Source organism: Rhagoletis pomonella, unplaced genomic scaffold, assembly GCF_013731165.1.
Source record: "Rhagoletis pomonella isolate Grant_MI unplaced genomic scaffold, Rhpom_1.0 Rhpom_scaffold_00011, whole genome shotgun sequence".
Classification (NCBI taxonomy): Eukaryota; Metazoa; Arthropoda; class Insecta; order Diptera; family Tephritidae; genus Rhagoletis; species Rhagoletis pomonella.
Window position 1 is genome coordinate 11,650,533 of NW_023458565.1, and position 22,955 is coordinate 11,673,487.

The 22,955-nt window shown below is 34.9% G+C and overlaps 1 protein-coding gene across 3 annotated transcripts in view; it reads right to left on the bottom strand.

Moving 5' to 3' along the window:
• LOC118746615 (sodium-dependent nutrient amino acid transporter 1) overlaps positions 1-22,955 on the bottom strand; it is a 176,797-nt gene that overhangs the window by 22,290 nt on the left and 131,552 nt on the right. The window contains exon 1 of one of the 3 annotated variants that reach the window (XM_036480466.1): positions 8,076-8,292. The exons of the other annotated variants lie outside the window; for them this stretch is intronic. Within the exon in view, the coding sequence (XP_036336359.1) occupies positions 8,076-8,213 (138 nt within the window). The 5' untranslated portion in view covers positions 8,214-8,292. Of the gene's footprint in view, positions 1-8,075; positions 8,293-22,955 lie in introns of those variants that run through there. 3 annotated transcript variants of the gene reach the window in all.

The following is a 22,955-nucleotide window of genomic DNA, read 5'->3' on the forward strand; positions in this document are numbered from 1 at the left end:
AGTGGCAAAATTAGCAAATTTTTGTGCAAAAATCAATTAACAACGTAGAATTAAAACGACGATTTCACGATTCCGATTTCAAACGTTTTCGATAATATGCTAAGTTAGACTTAACGAAATAATTGAACCTGGTTTGTTAGAAGCGGTTATCGAGATATAGTACCTTTGTAGTTATAAAGTGATCGGTGCCACGCCCTCTACCTAAAAGTCTATAGCAGTCATTTTATTCTTAAGAGATTGTTGTAGCCATTAACTTGGAGTAAATTAGCATCCCCCGTTATTGAAATATCGGAGTTTTCGTATTTCTGAAATTTACCGTTATACGGGAAGCGGATGTAATTTTAGTCCGATTTGAATAATTTTCAACAAATTGTTTTTCCGTACTAAGGTTATTACATGCACCGAGTTTGGTAGAAATTGATAAATCGGTTACCGAGGTACACAGTTGTGGCCGTTGATAATTTTCAGAAAGTCGCAAAAAAGGGGTCATTGACGAAAAAAAGGGTCACCATATTATTATTGCTTTTCTTTACTAGCAAAAGAATAACAGGTTGATTCTGAACAGAAACCCTCAGAGAGTTTTCACTCTTTTCCCTTTCCTCCTATCATGAATAAAAATTTCCTGCGCATTTTTTATATTTTAATTGCAGAGTTGAGCTCTTTTAAAAAAAGTGTCAAACAGCATTTTCGAAGTTTGAATTTCCTTCTATTGGAGGACTTCTTTCTGAGGAGAAACCAATTCCCGGAGAACAAACTCCCCGGGAGTATTATGATTTGGGCGGTAAATCTGTTGAATTTAAAAAGGAAATAGCGGGACAAGCGTTGCATTAAACAGGGTTGCAAACATACACATAAATCTAGTTGCTGCTGGGAGAAGGGTTGCATTTCCTTTAAACGTTTTAAGTGATGCATTTTTTAGTACTTTTAGGAGGAAATATTTTTTAATAGCATGGTTCTGTTAACATTTCGGAGCAAAAATCTCTGATGGCAATAGTTGCACATAATTTTGCAAAAGGGTCAAAAATCAAAATTTTCAAAAAGTAAGGTCAAAGGGTATTGGCGCTTAAAACGGGTCAAATTGCCGCTTTAGTCGCACAACAACAATACTGGTCATAAGAAGGCCACGCCCACTATCAAAAAATTTAAAATAATTTAATTTCCTGCTAAATGATTATTGCAGACACCGATTTTGAGTTTTCAGTAGTTATTGACTTATCGCAGTTTTCTGTAAATTGCTGTTATATGGGAGGTGGGCATAATTATTGCCCGATTTCAAAGATTTTCATCCTAAAAGAGGCCCGTACTGGATTGGTCAAGGAGCTACCGAGATACAGCATTTCATCATAAGTGGGCGGGGCCACGCCCATTTTTGTACCCAAATTTTAGTTCACATACTAATTTTCAGCAATTTAGAAGTAATATTTACTGAAATATAGCAGTTTTTGCATTTTTCGCAAATACCGTTATATGGGACGTGGGCGTGGTTACAGTCCGATTTCGCACATTTTCAATACCAACCTACCTTGGATAAAGGGTAACCTATGTCTCAAATCATCTCATTGCGATATCTCAGTTTTTGCTGGAGTTATAGCTTAGTCGACTTTTCTTTTCATTTTATTTTTTATATATCTATCTCGTTTCCTTTAGTCTTTTACAAACAACCGCTATGCGAATAAAGTTATGTATAAAAAGAGCAAGTTGTATTTTTTTGTTATTTTGTTTTCACTACTTTTTATAAAAATATGGTTTTTCCTCTAACAAAAACCGTATAAATCCTATTTTTAAATATTATGCAATATTAAAACAAGTAATTTTTAAGCAAAAAAGGACCATCGACATCAATTCTCATACAAAAATTTAAGAGTACCGTCAGCAAACTTTAATATAAACTTAAAGCTTTTCAATTTGATTTCTTAGAAAGATTTCGAGTATGCAGTTTTGTAATTTTAGTATAGTAAAATGCAGGGTTTCAAGCAGCTAGGATCTATTGTTGATTTTTAGCACTTTTGTGTAATTTCACAGTGTAGCACATCCCCTCTCACTGTGAAATATGACTTTCCATCAATTTTAAAAATTGAACTTTTATTACTTAGTAAGAGCAAAAAATTCCTTATTTTTGATTTTTAATAATTTTTTAATGAAGAAATAAAAGGCAAAGTTTTCGTGATAGGTATGCATTATTTACCAAAAACTGCGTGGGATTGCTTTTCCATATATTTTTTAAACATTACATATTTTAACGAATGAAACGTTTACACTTTTTAGGCGGTTTCCGAAAGTCATCTTTTTCAGTACCGATTACGTTTTTTTCGGAACCGTTGAGGGTGTTTTCGGAACCGCTCAGTATGTTTTTGGGACTGCTAAAGAGTTTTTCGGGATTGTTAAGTAATTTTTTGGGATTGTTAAGGAATTTTTCGGAACAGTTATTGTTTTTCAAGACTGTTGTATATATATTAGGGAGTATAAGAGGATTTTTTAGAGACAGTCAAGGATTTATTTTTTTTAATTTTTTCGTGATTTATTTTTGCGGTTATTTGGGATTTTCAAGATCTTATTGGTGTTTTAGTGACTTGTTCTGGGTTTTTTATGACTTTTCGGCCTTCTTCGTGTTTTGGCACCTTGTGTATTTTTCCTAGACATGTTCGACATTTTGGGTATTTTCTTGACGGGTTCACGAGCACATTTAAATTTTAATTTTAACTTGTATAAATGCCTTATAAATAAAATCTTACCGGCTATCATCTGCCCGAAAAATACCAGACATAAGTTTTAACCTAAAGTAATCTATGAAAAGTCGATGAAATTATTTACAAAAGAAGCTCGGTAGTTGGGTTCCACATGAATTAATTAGTAAAATATTTAAGCAACCAATTTTCATGCCAATCGCCACTAAAAATAATGAAATCAAGCCATGTTTTGATATGAATGATTTCAAACGATAGAAATTCCTTCATGGATCAAAATAATTTGGGTTGAAGGTTGAAGATGCTTCACTGACACTTGTGCTACTGCCAACAGCTACCTAGAAGAGGGACGTGAAATTAATTGTGGAAATATTTTTCCCTTTTGGATATGTTCTAATAGATTTCCTGGATCTTTCATAAAGTATATTACGTGAAACTGTTGTGGTGTAGTGGTTAGCAGTGCGCGCTTCCACTCCGCAGGGCCTGGGTTCAGGCCTGGTTCAACCCAAACTATAATATAAAACAAAAATAAAAAAAAAGGTTTTTTCATGAGATTCTATATCATAAGTATCCGCAACTATATTTATAAATTTTTTTCTTTTGTTTCCATTTTAAATTATTATGTATAAGTTATTTGTTTGCTTTATGCTTATATTATTTTGTTTAGTAAAATATAAAATTTGTATACAAAACATCATGCTAATTTAGTTGGATATTTATTACCTTCCTTTCTTTTGCGCACTCTTTTCCTATGTCTTTCAAAAGGCCATTGCCAACGACCTGGTTTTCACAAAATCGCCACAATCTTTAAATCGCATCAAATTTTTTTTTTATTTCGTTTATCGTTGTGTAGACGAAATAAAAAACCATTTCAAAGCATCGAAATACAATTAGTAAAGCGTTGTGTTACGGTATTTTAATCATATCGATGGTTGTAGAAAAGATTTGAATTGCTATACAATAAATGCAATTCAATAGCAAACAAAACATTTGTACTAAGCATTTCTTCCGTCACCATTACCGCTTAAACGAAATTTTATTCCCAGCAACTATGTATGTATGTATAGTACTGATTGCAATGTTAACATTGATGATTACATTACGAAGTGGTTGCTAATGAATTGCTGTCAATGACTTCAAGTGAAATTAACCGAATACCGTAATTCAATAGTACCAACTCACTTTGTCATTTACCAACCAACCGAACCAACCAACCAACGAACCAGTATAGGAACAATCAAAAGATTAGCGGGTGGTATGTATACAAAGAGCATATTTAAAAGTGTAAAATGCACATTGTACATAAAAATTGTGCCAAAGATTTCCTCAAAAATTTTGCTGAAAAGAGTACGGCAGTGATGGAAAGAATTGTTTTGGCGAAGCTTCAAAAAGAAAAGAGCCCTACGAGACCATTGGGCAATCAAAGTAGCATCACATTACGAAAGGCAAAACGATCACTCTGTGCTAGAAAATGTAAGATTCCGAACGGGTATAGACCGAAGCTAGGATTCAGCTGAAGCAAAGCACCAAGTAAGGCGTGCGTCTTGATGTGGTCACACAAAGGGCAGGGACCTATAGTTTTACGCCACTCCGAACGACCATTGTTTTTTATGAGAAAACCGTTTTTCCACGGCAGAAATGCATTCGGAGAATTGCCATTGTCTGCCGGGGGGCGACCGCTATTAGAAAAACAAAACTTTGAGGCGTCAAACAAAAAGCCTTGGACTGAAGATGTGCAATAAGGTTTTACTTTTTTGAAAAGAGTTACCACCTTTTAAAGAACTATATTATAATTATTTAAAAAAAAATAAATCAATTATTACAAACTGGGTATCAATCGAAATGGTTTTGAGAAGCTTTATTGCTTTGCTGTACCATAGGAGGCTTGCCACCTGTTAAAAAAAATCATATTAGGTAAGAGAAATATGCGTCACCATATGGGTGACATACGAAAGGGGTTTCAGAAAGTAGTAGTTTGAAAATATTTTTAAGAGGGTTGCCACCTGTTTGAAATGTCGAATTAGGTTTAGTTATTCACAAGTTATACAAAAATCAAAATATGGATGTCAAACGAAGGAATCTTAAGAAATCTTTAGTTTGAACACTAAGAACACTGTTTAAAAAGTTAAATTCAAATTATTTTGTAAGTTAAATGAATTATTAAAATGTGGGTATCAATCGAAGGGGGTTTGAAAAATGTTTGTTTCTGAACTGTATTTAGCGGGGTTGCCACATGTTTGAAAATTTAAATTCCACTTAATTCGTCAGCAGTGTCCGGCGAAGGAGAGTTAACAATGATTAAGCTTGACAATACTTTTGAAGAGGGCTGCCACCTGTTTTAATTAACTAATTCAAAAGGTATTTGAAATACCAAAATACCGTAGTCCAACCAAAGCATATTAAAAAATCTTTAGTTTGATCATTTCGAATGTTTAAAGAGAGTTGCCACGTGTTTAAAAAGTTACATTCAAATTATTCAGTAAAATGGATGAATTATTAAAAGATGGGTATAAATCGAAATGGATTTGAAAGGGATTTATTCCTGACCTGTATTTATGAGATCCATGATAAAGTTTTATTTTTTTAACTAACATCTTTTTTCGCCGATATAGGGTGATTTGAAATTCGATGGAAATAAAAACATGCACTATGCGAGACTGCTCTTCATTAAGAAACAGCTGCGCGGTTTTGAAGGAATATTGCATTCGGATCTCTTTTAACTGTGACTAACATTTGGAATATTTTTTAAGTTTTTGAAATTAAAATTTGGGCGTATTATCGCCATGCGGTCTACTGGTAGTAGGTTTTCTACCGAATCCGAAGTCAGTTGCCAAAATAAGGTGGAACAAATGGCTTCGGGTTGATAGGAAGACTGCAAATTAAACTCGTTTTCTTGAACGCTATCCCTGGTTCTAGATATAAGCTGCGATTTATTTTTTTGATCTTAAATGTCTTCTTCTTCGTGCCCGAAACAGCCCGAAATTTTCTTCCGGGCAGAAATGTGCAAGAAATCACTTTGAAATAACAGCTGTTGTTTGTTTACATCCGATAGCAAATTTGTAATACCAAAATAGAAAATAGCACTAAAAGTTCAGTAATGTAGGTATTTGCTAATTATACATATATAAGATAAATACAGATGAATTCATTGTTTAGAACTGATTTGTTGATTTCGGGCACGAAAAGTGGTTTTTTGCGTTCCTCACGATCTGGGGCACGTGTTGACACATTTTTGACACTTGTGAGAGAGTAACTTATTTTTACGCTCTAATTACCGAAACAGCCTGGAAAGCGTATGGAACAAACCTAATATAATCAAAAAAATCAAAAATGACGATCAAAAATTTGCCAAAAAAAAAAATAACAATCCAAAAATAACGATTATTCTTGATCTAGCGTTTCGATCAAATCATAAAATAAAAGTTAAGTTTTATAGGAAAAATATAAAACCGATTGCAGCGGCTAAATTATGATTTTCATTATAATGGTCATTACCGTAACGGTCTCTGGTATTTACAATCACAACGATACCGCCAAATACTAACAATTTTATAAATGCTTCATAAATTAATGCAACAGTATCGATGTCAAATTCGATAACTGTAACGATTACTTCTGTGTTCATATGGAAAAGTAGCTTATGTCGAAAGGCTGGCTTTAGTATAATGCGGCATTCCCTTTATTCTTTAAACTACAAGGAATTTTTTGATGAGACTTAATAAGAATATTGACTTGCTAGTATCGGAACTACTTCTTGCACGTTTATTTCCCAAAAGTTCTTCAACAACTCAGCGCCAGTAAGTCATTCGCAATCGTATGCTGTGAATGCCGATTTATACTAAAGCCAGCCTTTCGACATAAGCTACTTTTCCATACGAACACAGACTTTTATCGACAAATATTGTTATCAGTAAAAGTACCAATAAAGATGTCGACATAAATGCAAATGTTGATAAAAAGTTTAAAACTTTTTAAATCAGGTTTTTTAGAATTTTTACAGTTGATTTTTGGAAATTTTTTGTTCGCGCATTTTCTTCCAGTATGTTCGACAATTACTTTCATGGTATTTAGATAACGAGCCTACACTTTCATAAAGAAATTATAAACATTAAATAATCAAAAAAGAAAAGGCCAAAAAATGCTAAACTGTCTCTTCCATATCTATATTTTCGTATATATATATATGGATAAAGATTTTGATATCGACTTCGAAAAAAATCTTCATATTTGATCACGGCCATTTTTGAAAATTCCATAATAATCTTACTTCCTTTCAAAGAATTGTTGTTAGTACTTATAAATTTTCAGTAAATTAGCGTCCTTAAATTTCAAAATATCGAAGTTTCAAGCATTTCTGAAATTTACCGTTATATGAAAAGTGGGCGTAATTTTAGTCCGATTTCAATAATTTTCAACCTTTTGCTTTTAAGTCGAAAAAGATCGAATGATTACAGAGATACAAATACATACATATGTGGTCATAAGTGGGCGGTGCCACGCCCGTTTTCCAACATTTTATCATAAACGTATTTTTTGCTAAAGAATTATTGCAAACATCAATTTTAAGTACATTAGCTTCTGTATTTACTGATTTATCGAAGATTTCGTATTTCTCAAAATTACCGTTATAGGGGATGTGGGCGTGGTCATTGTCCGATTTTTTAAATTTTCAGCCGTGTGATATGCTGTACCAAAAACCCAACAACTGTGCCATGTTTGGGAGAAAGCGGTTAACAAGATATACATATGTAATCATAAGTGGGCGCGGCTACGCCCATTTTCCAAAAATTTATAATATTCTTATTTTTTGTAAAAAAAAAATCATTGTAAATATCAATTTTGAGTGAATAAGCTTCAGTAGTTACTAAAAGATCGCAGTTTTCGTATTTCTTAAAACTACCGTTATATGGGATGTAGGCGTTGTTATTGTCCGATTTTGCCCATTTTCAATACCATTCGTCCTACACTCAAAAGAAGTATACGTACCAAGTTTCGTTACAATATTTCAATTTTTACTCGAGTTATCGTGTGCAAAGACGGACAGACGGACGGACGGACAGTCACCGCTTAATCGTTTTGTTTTTCTCATTCTGATCATTTGTCTATATCTATCTCGATTCGTTTTGCCTGTTGCAAACAACCGTTATGTGAACAAAGTTATAATACCCTTGTGCACAAGTGCGCTCGGGTATAAAAGTGATCTGCGGAAAAATTTGTTCGCCAAATTTTGCTATACATAGGTCTCTGAAATTCTTCCACAGTGCTAGCACACTCTTCTAGCAAACGGTGAATATTTTGAAAACTAAATAAGTTTAAGTACACTTAACTTAGTTCCCACACACCTGCAGACACGCACTCACCTTCATTCACACATTCACACATTCCACTTACTTTGCGATAATAACGGAATGGCACATCCTCATGCACGACATATAGATAATCTGCTAGATACTTTGTTGTTGGTATCTCCATCTTTGGGCAGATTTTGTAGCGTTTGTATGCGCAGAAGAATTTGTCATTTTCTTGCATTACTCGGCGCTGGCGTACGCAACAAAAACGAACGTGTCACACTTTGATGAGCTCCAAAAACGCAACAAAGACACAAATATTTTCAACAATTTTAATTTTTTTTTTTTTGTCAATACTTGTATCACACTTTAACACTTCTTTCGTTGGCAATTTCTTATAATGAAAGGTCGCCATGCAGGTGAAAGTAAAATGCCTGGGTGTCTTTACCAACAAATATTTCACATGTTAACGCTGCTGAAAATATTAATTATTTAGTTAGTAAGTTAGGTCAAAACATTTTCACTCAATCACTTTTTTTCTGTTCAAAGACAGTCTTTATTGTTTATTTTTTTTTGGTGATTTTGTATTTTTTGTTTTTATTTTTTTATTTTTTATTTGTATTTTTTTAATGACCAATAGCGTTCATTTCACTTTCTTACGTCACTTCGATGAGTGTTTGCTTAATGACCATAAGAAAAATAAATAAATAAGCAGACGAAAATTTAAAGAGAAATAAAACTAAAAAATAGCTACACACAACTATAGGTTTTGGTATGATTTTTTTATGTCGTTTAAATGTGATTTTTTATTTTAATTAACATTTTGCAAGCACGTAGCCGGGGCATTTGATGAGCGTCCAAAACCGCAACTGCAACAAAACTAACAGAATGCGCAGGCGTAATATATCTGACTTAATGAGGGTATGTTTGTAGATGTATTTTTTTCTTATTGGTTTTTAGAAATGCAGTTCTGCAAGCCTAATCTTCGCATTAGTTAAATTTTGCTTTTGTTTTTTTTTTTTTTATCACCTTTTAATTCACGTTCGATTTCCGAGTGGGCGCTGCAAATCATTGCTACTTTAAAATCCTATAAACTCAAAGTCAAGGAGAAATCCATTAATTTGCTAATAATGACAAGCAGATCTATCCATTTTAAATGCATGGCAATGATAAAAGGCCATATCCGCTAAAATCAAAAGCCTTGCATAATTGTCGATTATTATTTTTTTATATGGCAATAGCTATTATGTATGCATTTAATCACCTCGACGACTGTAACGAATTTGGTGGTATTTTAACACATTCATAGAGTGTAAAAATTTTAGTGAAAATCGCGCCGTTTATCTTCGTTGAATTCAAAGCAACAAAACATTGCCTCTCTGAATTCCTAGGATGAATGCTTGAGGATGAAGAAGCGGTACGAGACAAGTGCTTAGTTACTAGGGTACCCTTCCGTATGCAGCTCTTTGATTTTGATGAAATGTTGTCCACAGATAACTTTTTGGATTTTAAGCTTATCTGAATAGGCATTATCTCCGAGGTTGCCACCTATTCGAAATTAGTTACAAACTAATTAAAACATCCTAATATGGGTATCAAGTGTAAGGTATTTTAAAGATCCCTAATTCAAAAATATTTCTAATAGGGTTGCCACCCATTTCGAATCGCATACTTATTTAATTTTTTGTTTGGAAAAAAAGTAAAATATTACTGTTCACGGGTGCCAAGAGAAGGTTCTTAAACAATGCTTTCCCTATATACAAAATGTTATCTCTATAGAATAATAGTATAAGGTTGCCACTTATTTTCCATTATTTTTCTAAAACATCGAAATATGGATATCAAATGAAAGGTATTGTTGAGAACTTTGGTCAGAAAATATTTTCCATCAGGGTTGCCACGCTGCTATGTAATGCAAATTTTTATTTTGTTAACTTCCATCGACATTTTTTTATGTCTACACAGTACATATACGCTCAAGATATGTACCATTCATTCCGGCGTATTTCGGAATAGGATTGCCACCTAAATTGTACAGTATGGAATTTACTTAATAGATATCGAAATCCTTTGTTTTTATTTATTTCCAAAATATTTTTTTTTAAGAATTGTTTGGGGCTTTTTTCGGTACTTTGTGAGATTTTTTTTTGTTTTCTAAACTTTTCGAATTGTTTCAAATGCAGCGGTGCAATTTCAGCTAAGTTTTTTCAAATTTTTCTCTTGATACTTTTTTAAAATTATTTGCAAAATTTTTTTATTGTTCCTTTTTGGTATTTTCTTGCCGCTTTTCTCGGTAAATAGCGGTTTTATTTGTGTCTTTCTCTGGACTTATCGGATTTCTTAAGATTCAACGAAGCGATATTTGAGATTTGTTGGTATTTTCAATATTTTCTGGAGATATTTCTGGGTACCTTTCGAATTTTCTTTCCAGACAATTTTTTATCGTTTCTGAAATTTTATCTTAGATGTTTTGAAGTTTTTCTCGGATTGTAGAGATTTCTGACAAACTTTTTCGGTATTTTCGTGAGATTTTTGGCTTCTTTTTGGGGTTTTTTTTTTTGATATATTTTTATGTTTTCTGAACTTGACGGATTGTCTAAGAGTCAAATTAGCAATTTCATCTCAGCTTTCTTTCAAATTTTTCTCGGATTTTTCCTGAATTTTTGAGACTTTTTGCTAAAAAAATTTGTATTGTTGTTTTCGGTATTTTCTTCAAGGAGGCGATAGGCCAATTGCACAGCATTGCTCTTTCGTATCGCATTGCAGATTAGCGCCCCAGGCTTTTTTGGTACTTCTTTGGGATTTGTTGCATGATTTTTTTTTGTGTTTCTATTTTAAGCTTTCAGGTGGTTTTTAGATTTGAGAGTGCGATTTTTTCTCAGTTTTTTGGAATTATTTCTCGGCCTTTTTGTTGTTTTAATTTTTTAAAAGTTTTTTTCTAAAAATTATTAGTATTGTTCCTTTCGATACCTATTTTCTTTGGGTTTTTTGTCGCTACTTTCCAGCATTTTTTCATATTCAGCGGTGCAACTTCTCGCAATTTTTTTAGATTTTTTTATTAATTTTCAGTGTATTGCTAAAAGTTTTTGGAAGTCTTTCTTTCTATATATGTATTTAGTTACTTGTACTTATTTATGTAAATGCATAGAACAGTTGTTAAGAACTTCAAACAATTAACTGGAACGATTGATGCAATACATAAGCACTCCCGCATTTTATACGAGCACTCTAATTCGATTATGTACCAAATTTGGCGTAAAAGACTTCAAGCCTAACAAAGCACAATGAATTTAAAAAAAAAAAAACAATAAATAATTTGCTAAAAACCCGCATTTGGCTTCAGCGAAAAAGGCACAACCGGAAATTAATTAATTTGCCAACTAAAAAGCGTTTGCAATATTTAAAAGCATTTTCAGCTTTTGCATACTCGTATTCGCCAAAATAGTTTATGTACATAACTATATTTATATGTAAATAAATTATGTATCAACACATGAGTATACATACATATACATATATGTATTATAAAGCAATATTTACCGATGTACAATATCAACTTGAAGATCAACTATTTGTTAATTCTTTGCAGTTTCGATTTTCATCTTCTTTTCATATTCTAATTTTAGCTGCTTCATTTGCATTTTCAAATTGAGCTACATATCTCTTCGTTAATTGTTTTTATTCGTATGCATGTGAATGTGTTTATATACATATATACGCCTCTGTTCGAATACATGTTACTGTTATTTTAGTTTGACATTTGTAGTTAACATTGTTTAATTTTTTATTGCTGTTCAATGAGCAAAACTGCAAAAGCAATACTGTTTGATTTTTTTTAATTGTATATTCATTCATAGTATGTATGTATGTAGTTACTTTTATTTTTATTCGCTTTAAAATATGTACGCCTAATATAATGGAGAACTGATTGAATGACGGGTTGAACTATATAGTTACCAGAATTAGGTTTCAAAGGTTTTTTAAAAATTTTTATTGAATTATAAGCCCTGGCAAAATTGTCTTTTCACTATAAATTTTCATGAAATTTAACTACCTTACTGTTCATCCAAAATGTTTCGAAAAAAATGCAGTCATTTAGAATAGTTCAGGTTGAAATACATAGCTGAAGAGCAGATGATACCCCACAATATTACCACGAAAGGCTCATTTTGATAACTTATGGAGTTACCAATCCCTTCCGATCTTCTGGGCATGGGAATGGCTACTGCCTCATATGCCGTGTAGTGTTCAAGGAGTCGAACATATGTCTCTAGCCTCAGATGACTGAGTCTCTCTTGAAGTTTAGAGTCATCTGTGTATAGATTTAAGTTCCTTGGCTGTATGGTTTTACCTCCCGACCGCAATATTATTAAATAGTGAAACGAGAGAAGTTAATATCCGAGCTGGCTAAACTTTAACATAAAGACGGTAGGGCAGCGGAAAAGAAAGTGTTGCGATAAATTAATAAAGAAAATTTAAATTAATAAAGAAAAAACTATTAAATTAAAAACAGCAGAAAATCCGCTGCGGGAGACTCGAACTCGGATCTTTCGAATGGCACGCCTGTGCTTTTCTCATTCGTCCATTGCAACTGCTGGAGCGACGCGAGCTAAATTATATAACAGTGCTTTCCCTCAAAATATCTTTTCCCGACGAGTAATGAATGAGAAAGCTTTTTCTAGGACTTTTGTGTTAGAATAGTAAAAATATGACGAAGCCGATGGTTCGTTTGATGAAGAAGAACTCGACCCAATGTTTAGAGGCAAACTCACGTACCTTTACTTGACCAAGAAGAAAGAAGAAGAAGATAGCTGAGCTGTTCATAGCCGACGGCGAAGACCTGTTCGGACGCATGTACCAACTGTTAAGAAGAATTTGGTCTGATGAATGCATGCCCGAAGACTGGAATCTCTGAGTGTATTTTCTCCACAATCCGCAAGAAGGCAGACTCCGCCGTTTACGTCTATTATAGCGGATTAGGCTTTCTTAACAGTACGTACTAGGTTCTGTGTGAAAGACTGAAACCATTCACGAATCAACTGAAGAGACCTTCTCATTGTGGTAAGTCCACAGTTTACCAGTTTTTCATAGCACATCAAATTCTGTCAAAGACACTGGCCATACAAATCGACACCTATCATATTTTTATCGATTTTAAAGCCGCTCTTGATAGCGCAAAGAGAAGCTGCCTGTGCGACGCCATGTCTAAATTTGGGATCCCCGCCAAACTAATACGGCTATATAGAGTGACGTTGAGCACAAAATTCAGCTCCATTCAAATTGGGAAAGACCCCTCCACACCATTTGAGACCAAACGAGCTTTTAAACAAGGAAATTCAATCTCGTACGATATTTTCATCCTGATGCTGGAAAGTGTAATAAGAGAGATTATGCTGGCTCGACAGTGAAAAGATCCTTTGACTGGGCAGCCATGGGTGGACAACGAAAGCAAACGCGCCCACGAACAAAATGGAAGAACCAAGTACAGAAGGGGATCTGTCTGCACGCGTAATGAACAAATTGCGCCAATTCGCAAAGGAGAGAGGCAATTGGCGAAGTTTTTTTGGTGTCGACAAGAATTTTATTATAAATTATTTCAATTACCTTTCAGATTTCTTCTCATGATTTATTCAGCGCTACCAAAAACATTTGCTAATCAAAAGGTGACCACGAGAGCGCTAAATTGGCAAAACAAATTTGGCAAATGCCATTTAAGTATTTATGTTAGTCACTTGGCTTTTTCAGCTTTGCTTAATTGAAAAAAAAAAAAATATTTCGAGACCATTTTTTTTTTTTTAACGATAACACATGCACACTATTCACTTAACAAGCAATAAAAAGCAACAAATTTTTAGATAATTTTGGTTGGACTATCGACTTAAGAGGCGCACAAAGTCCTAACATGGCAACACAAAAACAAAACAAAAAATTATATTAAGCCGCTTCTTGGAAACATAAGTAAGTATATCAACGCATTATATTTTTTTATTTTTTTATTTTTTTTTTTTACAATTGTATTAGAGCACATATTTATGTTAATATGTATATAAACATATGTATGCACATTGCCCACTCAACACTAAATTGAATTAGACGAGCGTTAATTAAATTCGAGAAGTCAGACGGCGCACGACATTTGAACTCACGACACTACACTACACCAAAAAAAAAAAAAACAACAACAGGCACAATAATCACAAGAAACACACAATAATAATATATGTTTCAGCCATGCTCAGTGAGAATGGGAATCGAAAAGAACTTTTTTTTTTTTTTAAGAATTTTCCAAATTATAGTTATGTCGAATTGTGGTGTAATTTATTTAAGTGTCAAGTTAACGACGCCGCTCACGTTAGATGGCGTTGGTGTTTTTGGTTTGTTTGATGCCGTCACCAGCAGGCGCGCATCTGTCCACCACTTCGGCTAAGTAACGCCTGATAGTAGTGCTGCGGGCCAAATGCTAGCAAAGGTCTGTTGTGCAGCCGAGGCAGTGGAAGATGCTTTTCGCATAGCCGGTTTCGTAGCTACATAGCTAACTAACTAACTGGTCATTGCCAAATAACTGTTGCTCAACAATAGACGCTATCACGTCGTCACGGTCATTGTTGCAATGTGTTGTTGTGTTGTTTTGTTGTTGACGCTTTGAAGATTTCGCTTTAAATGCGTCGTTTTTTTTTTCAAATACTGCCGCTGTCTTCTTTGTTCCTAAGGCATTGTCAAAGTCGCATTTTTTTTTGTTCAACGATTTTCTTGGAATTCTTTATAATTTTCATAAATGAAGTTTTGTTTTTTTTCTTTTTGCTGCGTGTTCATTTTTTAATTTTTTCACTGAAACTTTTCTTACTTTTTTTCGCTCAAAGAACTTCTCATTATTTCTTTGTTAGAACATTCAATTCTGCAATTATTATTTATTTGTAGCTTCTCTTTTTCGTTTTCTTTTTTCGTTTTTGTGTTGTTGTACACAAATTTCCAGTAATTATAAATTAAGTTACCGCACTGCTTGAACAACTGACACTCGCTCTCACCGGCGATAGTACAAAACTGACAGCGCATGCAAGAGCGTTGAAGGCCCAAAGCCCAACAGACAACAAACTCGAGTGGTTGGCGTACCGCCAGCGTATGTATGTACGACTTTAAAGCCACACACGTTACAGCGCGCCTATTACTGCATGCCCATACATATGTATGAAAGAGTGTAGATTTTTTCAAACAATCACCGCACACGCATTCATTCCCCTTAATTGTCTGAAAAACTTTGTTCGCGGCGTGCGAGAGAGTCGGCGCACCATCTTAGACGTACGGCTTTTTGGTAAGACTCACCAGCGGCTTGACGGCCTAAACGGTAACCACACGTTTGCGGCTCAAAGAACGGCGAAACCTTCATAGACGCAAGCTACTAACTAACTGCATACGAGGGGAGGGTGAAATGTTTTGAGTCTACGTAGCTTTAAGCGTCATTAAGGTCTTGTCCTGCGTGTCACTAACTGCTTATATCCTTGGTAGTACAAAAACCGAGTTCCACGCCTTTAACATCATTACGCTTTCAGTAATTGAGCCGTGTGTGAGTCATCCGCGCATTTTATGAAATTGAGCTACAAAGCTGTCAACAAATTCCTCACAAAGAAGAACAAAATGCCGACGGAAATATTTGTAGATAAGACTACAATGTATGGGGAGTCTGGACCTTTATTTGCCACCAGCAAACGTTGGAGCTGAGAATTTAAGTATGGCAGGGAATCGCTGGAAAATTATCACAGGCCAGGGCGTCCAAACCCTGCCGATACCGAAGAAAATATTAGAAAAGTCAAAAACTTTTTCTAGAAGATCGGCGAATCAAGTTGCGGGGCAGATAGCTGAAACCATAGGCCTTAGTAAAAAATTAATCGCCGACATTTTGCATAAAAATCTGCACATGAAAAAGTGTGCGCCCGATGGTTGCCGAAAATGCACTCTCCGTTGGGCAAACAGCGCGAGAAGTCACAACTTCAATGGAGTTTTTGGGCATTTCTGGCGTTAATCCAGACGACATTTTTTCTCGCGTTTGGACTGTGCATAAACCTTGAACCGGCAGCCAGAGTCAAAAGAGGAGTCTATGCGGTGGATAGAAAAGGAAGAAAAGCCGCCACGGAAATACAAAGTGGAAAAATCAGCATCTAAGCTCATGGCCAGTGCTTTTTGGGATTGAGAAGGCATTTTGTTCGTCAGCTATCTTCCTAAAAAAAACTATAACGACGGTGACTATTATGCCACATTGTTGACTAAAGTGCCTTAAGTTGTTGTCGAGTAACGGAAATGCAAACTGGCCAAAGGAATCCTTTTTTTGCGAGACAATGCACTCGGCGGGCCTTAGCCGAGACTGGATTTGAAGAAGTCAACCACTCATCTTGCAGTCAAGACTTGGACCCCAGCGATTCACCAATTTGAGGGAAAATGTTCGAGGACGAAGATTTTCGAGTGAAAAAAAATGAAGACGCCAAAGACGCTGAATATTCACTGGCTTAAAAGCCCTTTATGATAAATATAAGAAGTGTGTTGAAGTAGAAGGGAAATTATATAGAAAAATTAAATTTTTAAACACTTCTATCAGCTAATGCCTTAGGCTCAAAACTTTTTAACCTCCCCGCGTACATACAAACATATGTATAAAGCATAATAGAAAAAAGTAAAATAAATAACGATCGCGGTTTTTGCTCATTCAGTCAGTCCCTCCTCGCTCAAAACGCTAATACCGACTACATATACGTTTACTTGGCTAGTAGTGCCGTGTTGTGCCGGCCAGCAGTGTGACCAGATGTTCGCAAAAAGCGAAGCAAAATTCGTTTTTAAAAAAGGTTAGAAATAGTTAAATGCTATGAAAATTTAAGTCAAAAAGAAGTCCGTCATTCTTAAAAAGCATACATACTTAAATATATGCAAAAAGAAGTTCAGTTTACGATAAGAAAAATGCACAAATTTCAATATTGCAAATTTTAAAAATGCGATTTAAAGCTAAATTCTTGGTATTACATATTTTTTAAAAAGCAAGGAAAGTATTTTCTCAAAGGAATTGTGCTTTGCACTGTTATTGTAATATTTCAAGGGTATATAGTAGTTTTATAAATTTTAAAGCTTTTTAGTAGCTTAGTTACTTATTTTTATAGTTCCTGTACGAATTTTATCACTAATATTTTAAGTAAAAAAAGGCCAGAAAAAAGCTACGAAGTTAGATCTAAATTTCTGAGCCTATGGCATAAAAAGGCTTACCTGTTCACACTGCCGGCCAGTCAGCTAATTGTTTGCTTCTATATTACCTTTACAAAACATACATATATACACACTTCTATAGAAGTAAATCGACTTTGCACGCCTTATGCTTTGCTCTGTTTTGTTTCCGCTCTTCTAGCGTTTACCGCCGCTTCATATCAGCATGCGCCGCCGGCTTTGCTTTCTTACCCACAAGCTTCATAGCAAACTATTATACGTACATATCTTTGTAGGCTTGTAATATCCAAGCACATGGTATGCAGGTGTGTGTGTGTGTGCTTTCTTTCATTCATACAAACATTATTTTGCTCTTTACTTTTCTTATACTTTTTAATAATTAGCTACATTGCTATAATCTGCGCTTTCTTGATTTCTTTCTTCATTTGTTATTCTTTAAGATGTTCCGCGAACAGTGTGCGCGAAAGGTATGAGTACTGAGTTGGCGTCGATTGTCCTCATCATTATCATAGCCTGTGCGACTCCTACGGTGGCGTTTCTTTTACCATTTTTTACCTTAATTACTCGGAGTGCCTACGAATCAGTTAGACTTTTCGTCTGCCAAATCGCTTCCAAGCCGCTTCCAAGCTTAGATTTACGACATAGAGAATACGCTAGAAGACTGGACTAAATAGCATAGTTCCAGCCGAAAATAGTACTATCTTCATCGACATCCAAGTAGGTCAAGGAGAATCGGCTCTAGAAAAGTCCACTCACAGAGGCATATTGGACAGGATAAAACGGGCTGCCACAGTGAGGCTCTGAAAATTATATTGAATGTTCTACCCACTGAACTATACGGTAGACATCAAGAGCTCAAACATGTACAGACCTCATGTTCGGTCACTCGAAAAATCTGGGCACCATTTCAGCAACCCTACATAAGCGGGATTACACCAGCCCAAGTTTCTGCTTCGAGAAAACGTTTCAGAATTCGAGACAGAAGCGACTGGGTGAACCGCTCGGACTTATGTAGATCCAGGGTCTACCACTATCTTTACAGACGGGTCGAAGCGCGACAATAAAGTTGGAAGCGGAACTTAATCTAAAGACCTCTCGGTGGACCTTAGGAAGCGGCTCCCTGACCACTGCAGCGTTTTTCAGCCCTTCCTATGGCTTAAAAGCGGCGCAGCTTCTATACAATCCGTCACTATTTATTCTGACAACCCAAACAGCTATTAAATCTCTATAGTGAAGTAACATTAAACGAATCTGCCGCGAACTTTACCATTGACGTAGTGTGGGTACCCGAGCACGGTGAAATACCGGGAGCTCGCGTGTGGGAAACTGACCTACGCTCTGTAAACTCTGCTCACGATCAAGGCGTCGTCCCTCTGTCTTCGTGTGAGGACCGTCTGAAATCTATTTGCATTGAATCGGCCGACAAACCATGGGCGAAAGAACGAACTTCTTCCGTTACTAAACATATCTGACCAAATATTATATAATAATATTAATGAGAACATATCCAAAACTATTATAAAATCGATCGTGCCATTATTACCGTAGTTGTCGGTATTATTACAGGACACTGCCTAATGGGAGCGCATGCTAGGCGGGTGGGTTACCCCGCTAATGATTTCCGTCGTGCCTGCAGGACCGAGGAGGAGGTGTATTTTTAATGAATATTTCTCGACCCTTTGGACATCCGCGACCTTCCAAGGCATGTTAAAGGTACATGATGGTCCTATCAAGATTGTGGGGTGGTTTGGGACATGCTACGCAAATATCTCTTCCAATTTGAGAGCACAAACCTGGATGAAGGTGTGTCTTCCCTGACAACTTGTCAAAATGTAGGGGCGTGTCTAGTTACAACTTAAATTATGGCGAGATTCTTCAATAAATCATTCATTTGTCCTCACGCCTGGCTGGACGGCTTCTTTTTACTTGTAACCCGCTTAATAACGAGCGGTGTCCACATCAACACATAAAAATTGAGCTTGGTGGCATGAACTGCAGTGTCGTCAAAGAAGGTGTCTTTGGTCTAACAGTCGGCAAATTCAAACTACATGAGTTAATATCCGATAGCGACCCGTGGTTGATTAACATCGCTACGCCCCACGAAATATGGTAGTCTGTACAATTAGGTTCCTGCGCAAAAGCGTTTCCTTATTTAGGACGACTCCGGATCTATAAACGAGATTAATCAGTTAGTGATAGGAGGAAGAAGCGCTTCTTTTATTTTGGACGGAGCATTTAATATTTATTCAAATCATTATGATATTGCAGCGAAGATATGTGTGCATTCCGCCAGGCTGAATCCATTCACGCTGATCAATCAGTCCAAGCTAATGACCGCCTGAAGATTTCAGCATCAACCAGGCGGCAGCCCAACTAACCAACCCTCAGCCCAATACCTAGGGACTACTTTTCAATCAATAGATACACACTCGCAAGGAAAAAATTATATGGCACGGAAATGTCACGCCATTCAAACATTTATCGAAGCGCTACCCGCAGTGGAAAAAGAAAAATAAACAAATTAATCGAAGGAAGAAAAGATAACGCGAAATAAGTGAGTGCAAAGAGTTTTCAATGCTGGCTGTAAGGAAAAGTTCGGCGGCTCAAAGAAGGTTTGAAAACCGGGGTGAATTCTTTGAGGAACAAGAATGGCGTAGTAATGGTTGATGTCCGAGCCCACTTAGACTATGGACTAGACCAACTGCGGAAAGCGTAAAAAAAATTATGACAAAACTTGCAAAACCCCCATATCAATATTTTTTTGGACCAGCCAAATCAAGGGCACGATAAATTTTGAAAAATATCCCCGAAAAATTTCCTTATAAAATATTGTCCTTGGCAGTACGAAAAGAAGTTGCCTATTTGATAGAGATAACTTAATATCGTATACTTTAAAAAATAATTCGGCTGTGAAAAATAGCGTTGGGCAATACCACTAGCTCCGTTTGAATTTGGAAGGGTTTCTTTGAGCCGCTTGAAAACAAACGAGTATGCAACTGAGAAGTAAAGTTATGGTCTTCTCATCGAACAAGAATTACACTGGACAATGACATCCAATAAGGCAGCCCCTTGCACGACGTCGACGTAGTCTAATGCATTGAATGAGAAAAAAGCATTTAAAGCATCTTAAGATATTGTGACAAAAATCAAATGAGTTTTGTTTAAAAACAATTTTTTCCAAAATCTATGTCCACCTTTCTTTGCTATCGTTCAGATAGCATACGTTTTTAGTTTAAAACTGCATTATTCTTAATAATAATGCAATTAATTCAAACCATTTTCACGGTGCCGCAAGGTGTTGTAATGCGACGTTTGCATGTTGGCCACGTGATTCTTCATGTTCGACGCATCCGAGCGCGGATCTTGAACATTGAAGACACAACATAACGTGGTCACAATTCAGTGATTCTGCTGCTGCTACAAATTTTTAATTTGTTATTATTTGTGCACACATACATACGTGCATATATACATACATATATATATGATGTTATGCCTTTTTTTATTTTTTTTTTTTGAGCGTGAGTGACTGCATTTTTAGATTTTCGTATTAATGGCTCGTTCGAAAGACATAAGGCCAGATCAAACAATAAACTTATTTGTGTTTATGTGAAAACAAATGTGTGAAAGCAGCCAAATCAATATATATGTACATGGGTATGTGGGTTAGTCCATTTCCAATCGACGATTTTGGATGAAATTTGGGCAGAATTTTTCTTTTATCATATAAAAAGCCAAGCAAAATTGTAAATTTCGTAATTTTTGGGATTTTGCAAATATAAAACGTTAAAAAAAGTACACAATTTTGAAGCTAAAACTATCTTAAAAGCAAAAACCTCAATAAATTTTTGGCCAATTTTTTTTTGTATACAATACCTCTAACTGATTTTAAAAGATCCTGAAGCTTTGAATAATATGTTTCATTTTTAAGTTTTAAATTTAGAAAAAAAATTTGATTTATATTATATATGTGATTCATTTTTATTTTAGAGTTTGCCAAAAAATTTATTTTTTTTAAGTTAAAAAATTCTTATCTCAAAAAAAAAACAGACAAAACATCCTCTTGAAAATTTCAGGATCTCCTAAGATCAGTTAGAGGTATTGTTTAAAAAAAAAAACTTGGTTCAAAAATGTATATAAGTTTTTACTTTTTCGATGTTTCAAATTTTGGAATTTTTTTATTTTTAGAATTTTTTAATACATTTTTTTGTGTAACCCAGAACATCGCCTTTAAAACGAGACCTTTTCGCTAACTGTAGCAGTTGTTGAGAGTTGAGATGTTCAAGAAATAAACTTGCGAAAATCCGTAAATTGAGAAATTTAAAATTTTCATTTTTTCACTTGGCAGAAATTCGTTATATGATACAAGAAAAATTCTGATCAAAATTCATCATGTCTGTGAAGTTGGCATACGGTACGACGCAAAAAGATATTTTGGCAAAAAAAAAAATGTTTCCAAAAATTTTTATGCCAGATTCACGCAACATAGGGAAAATAAAAAGCTGTTGTGAATGGCTTTTCAATAGCTTTAGAGTTCTTGAAAGAGAAAATAATTCTGAATATGTTGACCAAAAAAAAATTTCAAAAAATTTCCAAAATTACGCAAAAAAAATGTTTTTCAAAAAAGTCGAAAAAATGAAATGTTTGAAAAAATAAAAACCAAATCTGTTCTGAGTAGCTTTCCAGTAGTTCTAAAGTTCCTGAATAGGAAAAAAATGTTCTGCAAAATTACGCCGAAAAAAAACATTTTTTTCCAGGGTATATCTGCAAAAAAGTGCAAATTTTATTAGCAATTTTTTTTTTTAATATAACTTAGTTTTTGAGAAATTGTCAGTTATGAGATGTAAATTTTTCTCCCATTTGCAAAAAAATAAATAAAAAATTAAAGCCATCAGCTGCACGCATCGAACCTTGAACTTGGGAGCCAGCTCTTATAATAAATTGATGCATAATTTTAGTTAAATGCGGTGTGTCAGTATAATACTAGTTTAATTATCTTACACTTGTTTCTTTTATTTTTTTCTCTTCCGCCTTTTTTCAAGCCTTATGGAATTTTCGTTACAAAACTCGATCCATGCCAAAGTACAAATTCAAAATAACGGCCAACTCTGGCGCGCATGCGCGTTAAGCTACTACAAATGAATGCAATAGCGATGTTCACTAAATACGTTTGAATGTGCAGCTGCAAGATCTTCTTTCACAGATAATATCAAAGCAGTTAGAATTTTAAACAATTACAAACCAGCAGCTTAGGCAGAACTAATAACAAAGCAAGTGTAGAGGAAGTTAAGCTGAGCGAAAAAGTATAAGATGCTATGCTATACACCAATTCAAGTTCAGAAACGGTAAATGCTTATGACTGCAATGGAAAAAATGTTAAATGAAGGAAGTTTCTTGTATCTATGAATTTATTTAAAAAAAAAAATGTAGCAAGGCCGCAGCCTAACAATGCAATTTGTAATATATAAAAAATATTTATAATACGATGCACTTTCGTATACTTACAAATCTATATATTTACATATATGTATATATGCGAGTGTGTATATATTTGTATACAGGTGATAGCGCACTTTAGTGCTCTGGGAATTTGTAATCAGATTCATTAGCATGTAAATAGCTGTAGCATCTTTGTTTTAACACTTTTGAGCACGCAAGCAATGAGCAGAGGCGTCTGTTAAACCAAAAAAAAAGTTAATTTGCTATTGTTTGCATAATTTTAAACGCACACTGTATATATGTATCTAGGTAAAAGAATGAATGATCATGTGCTTCTAGAGAA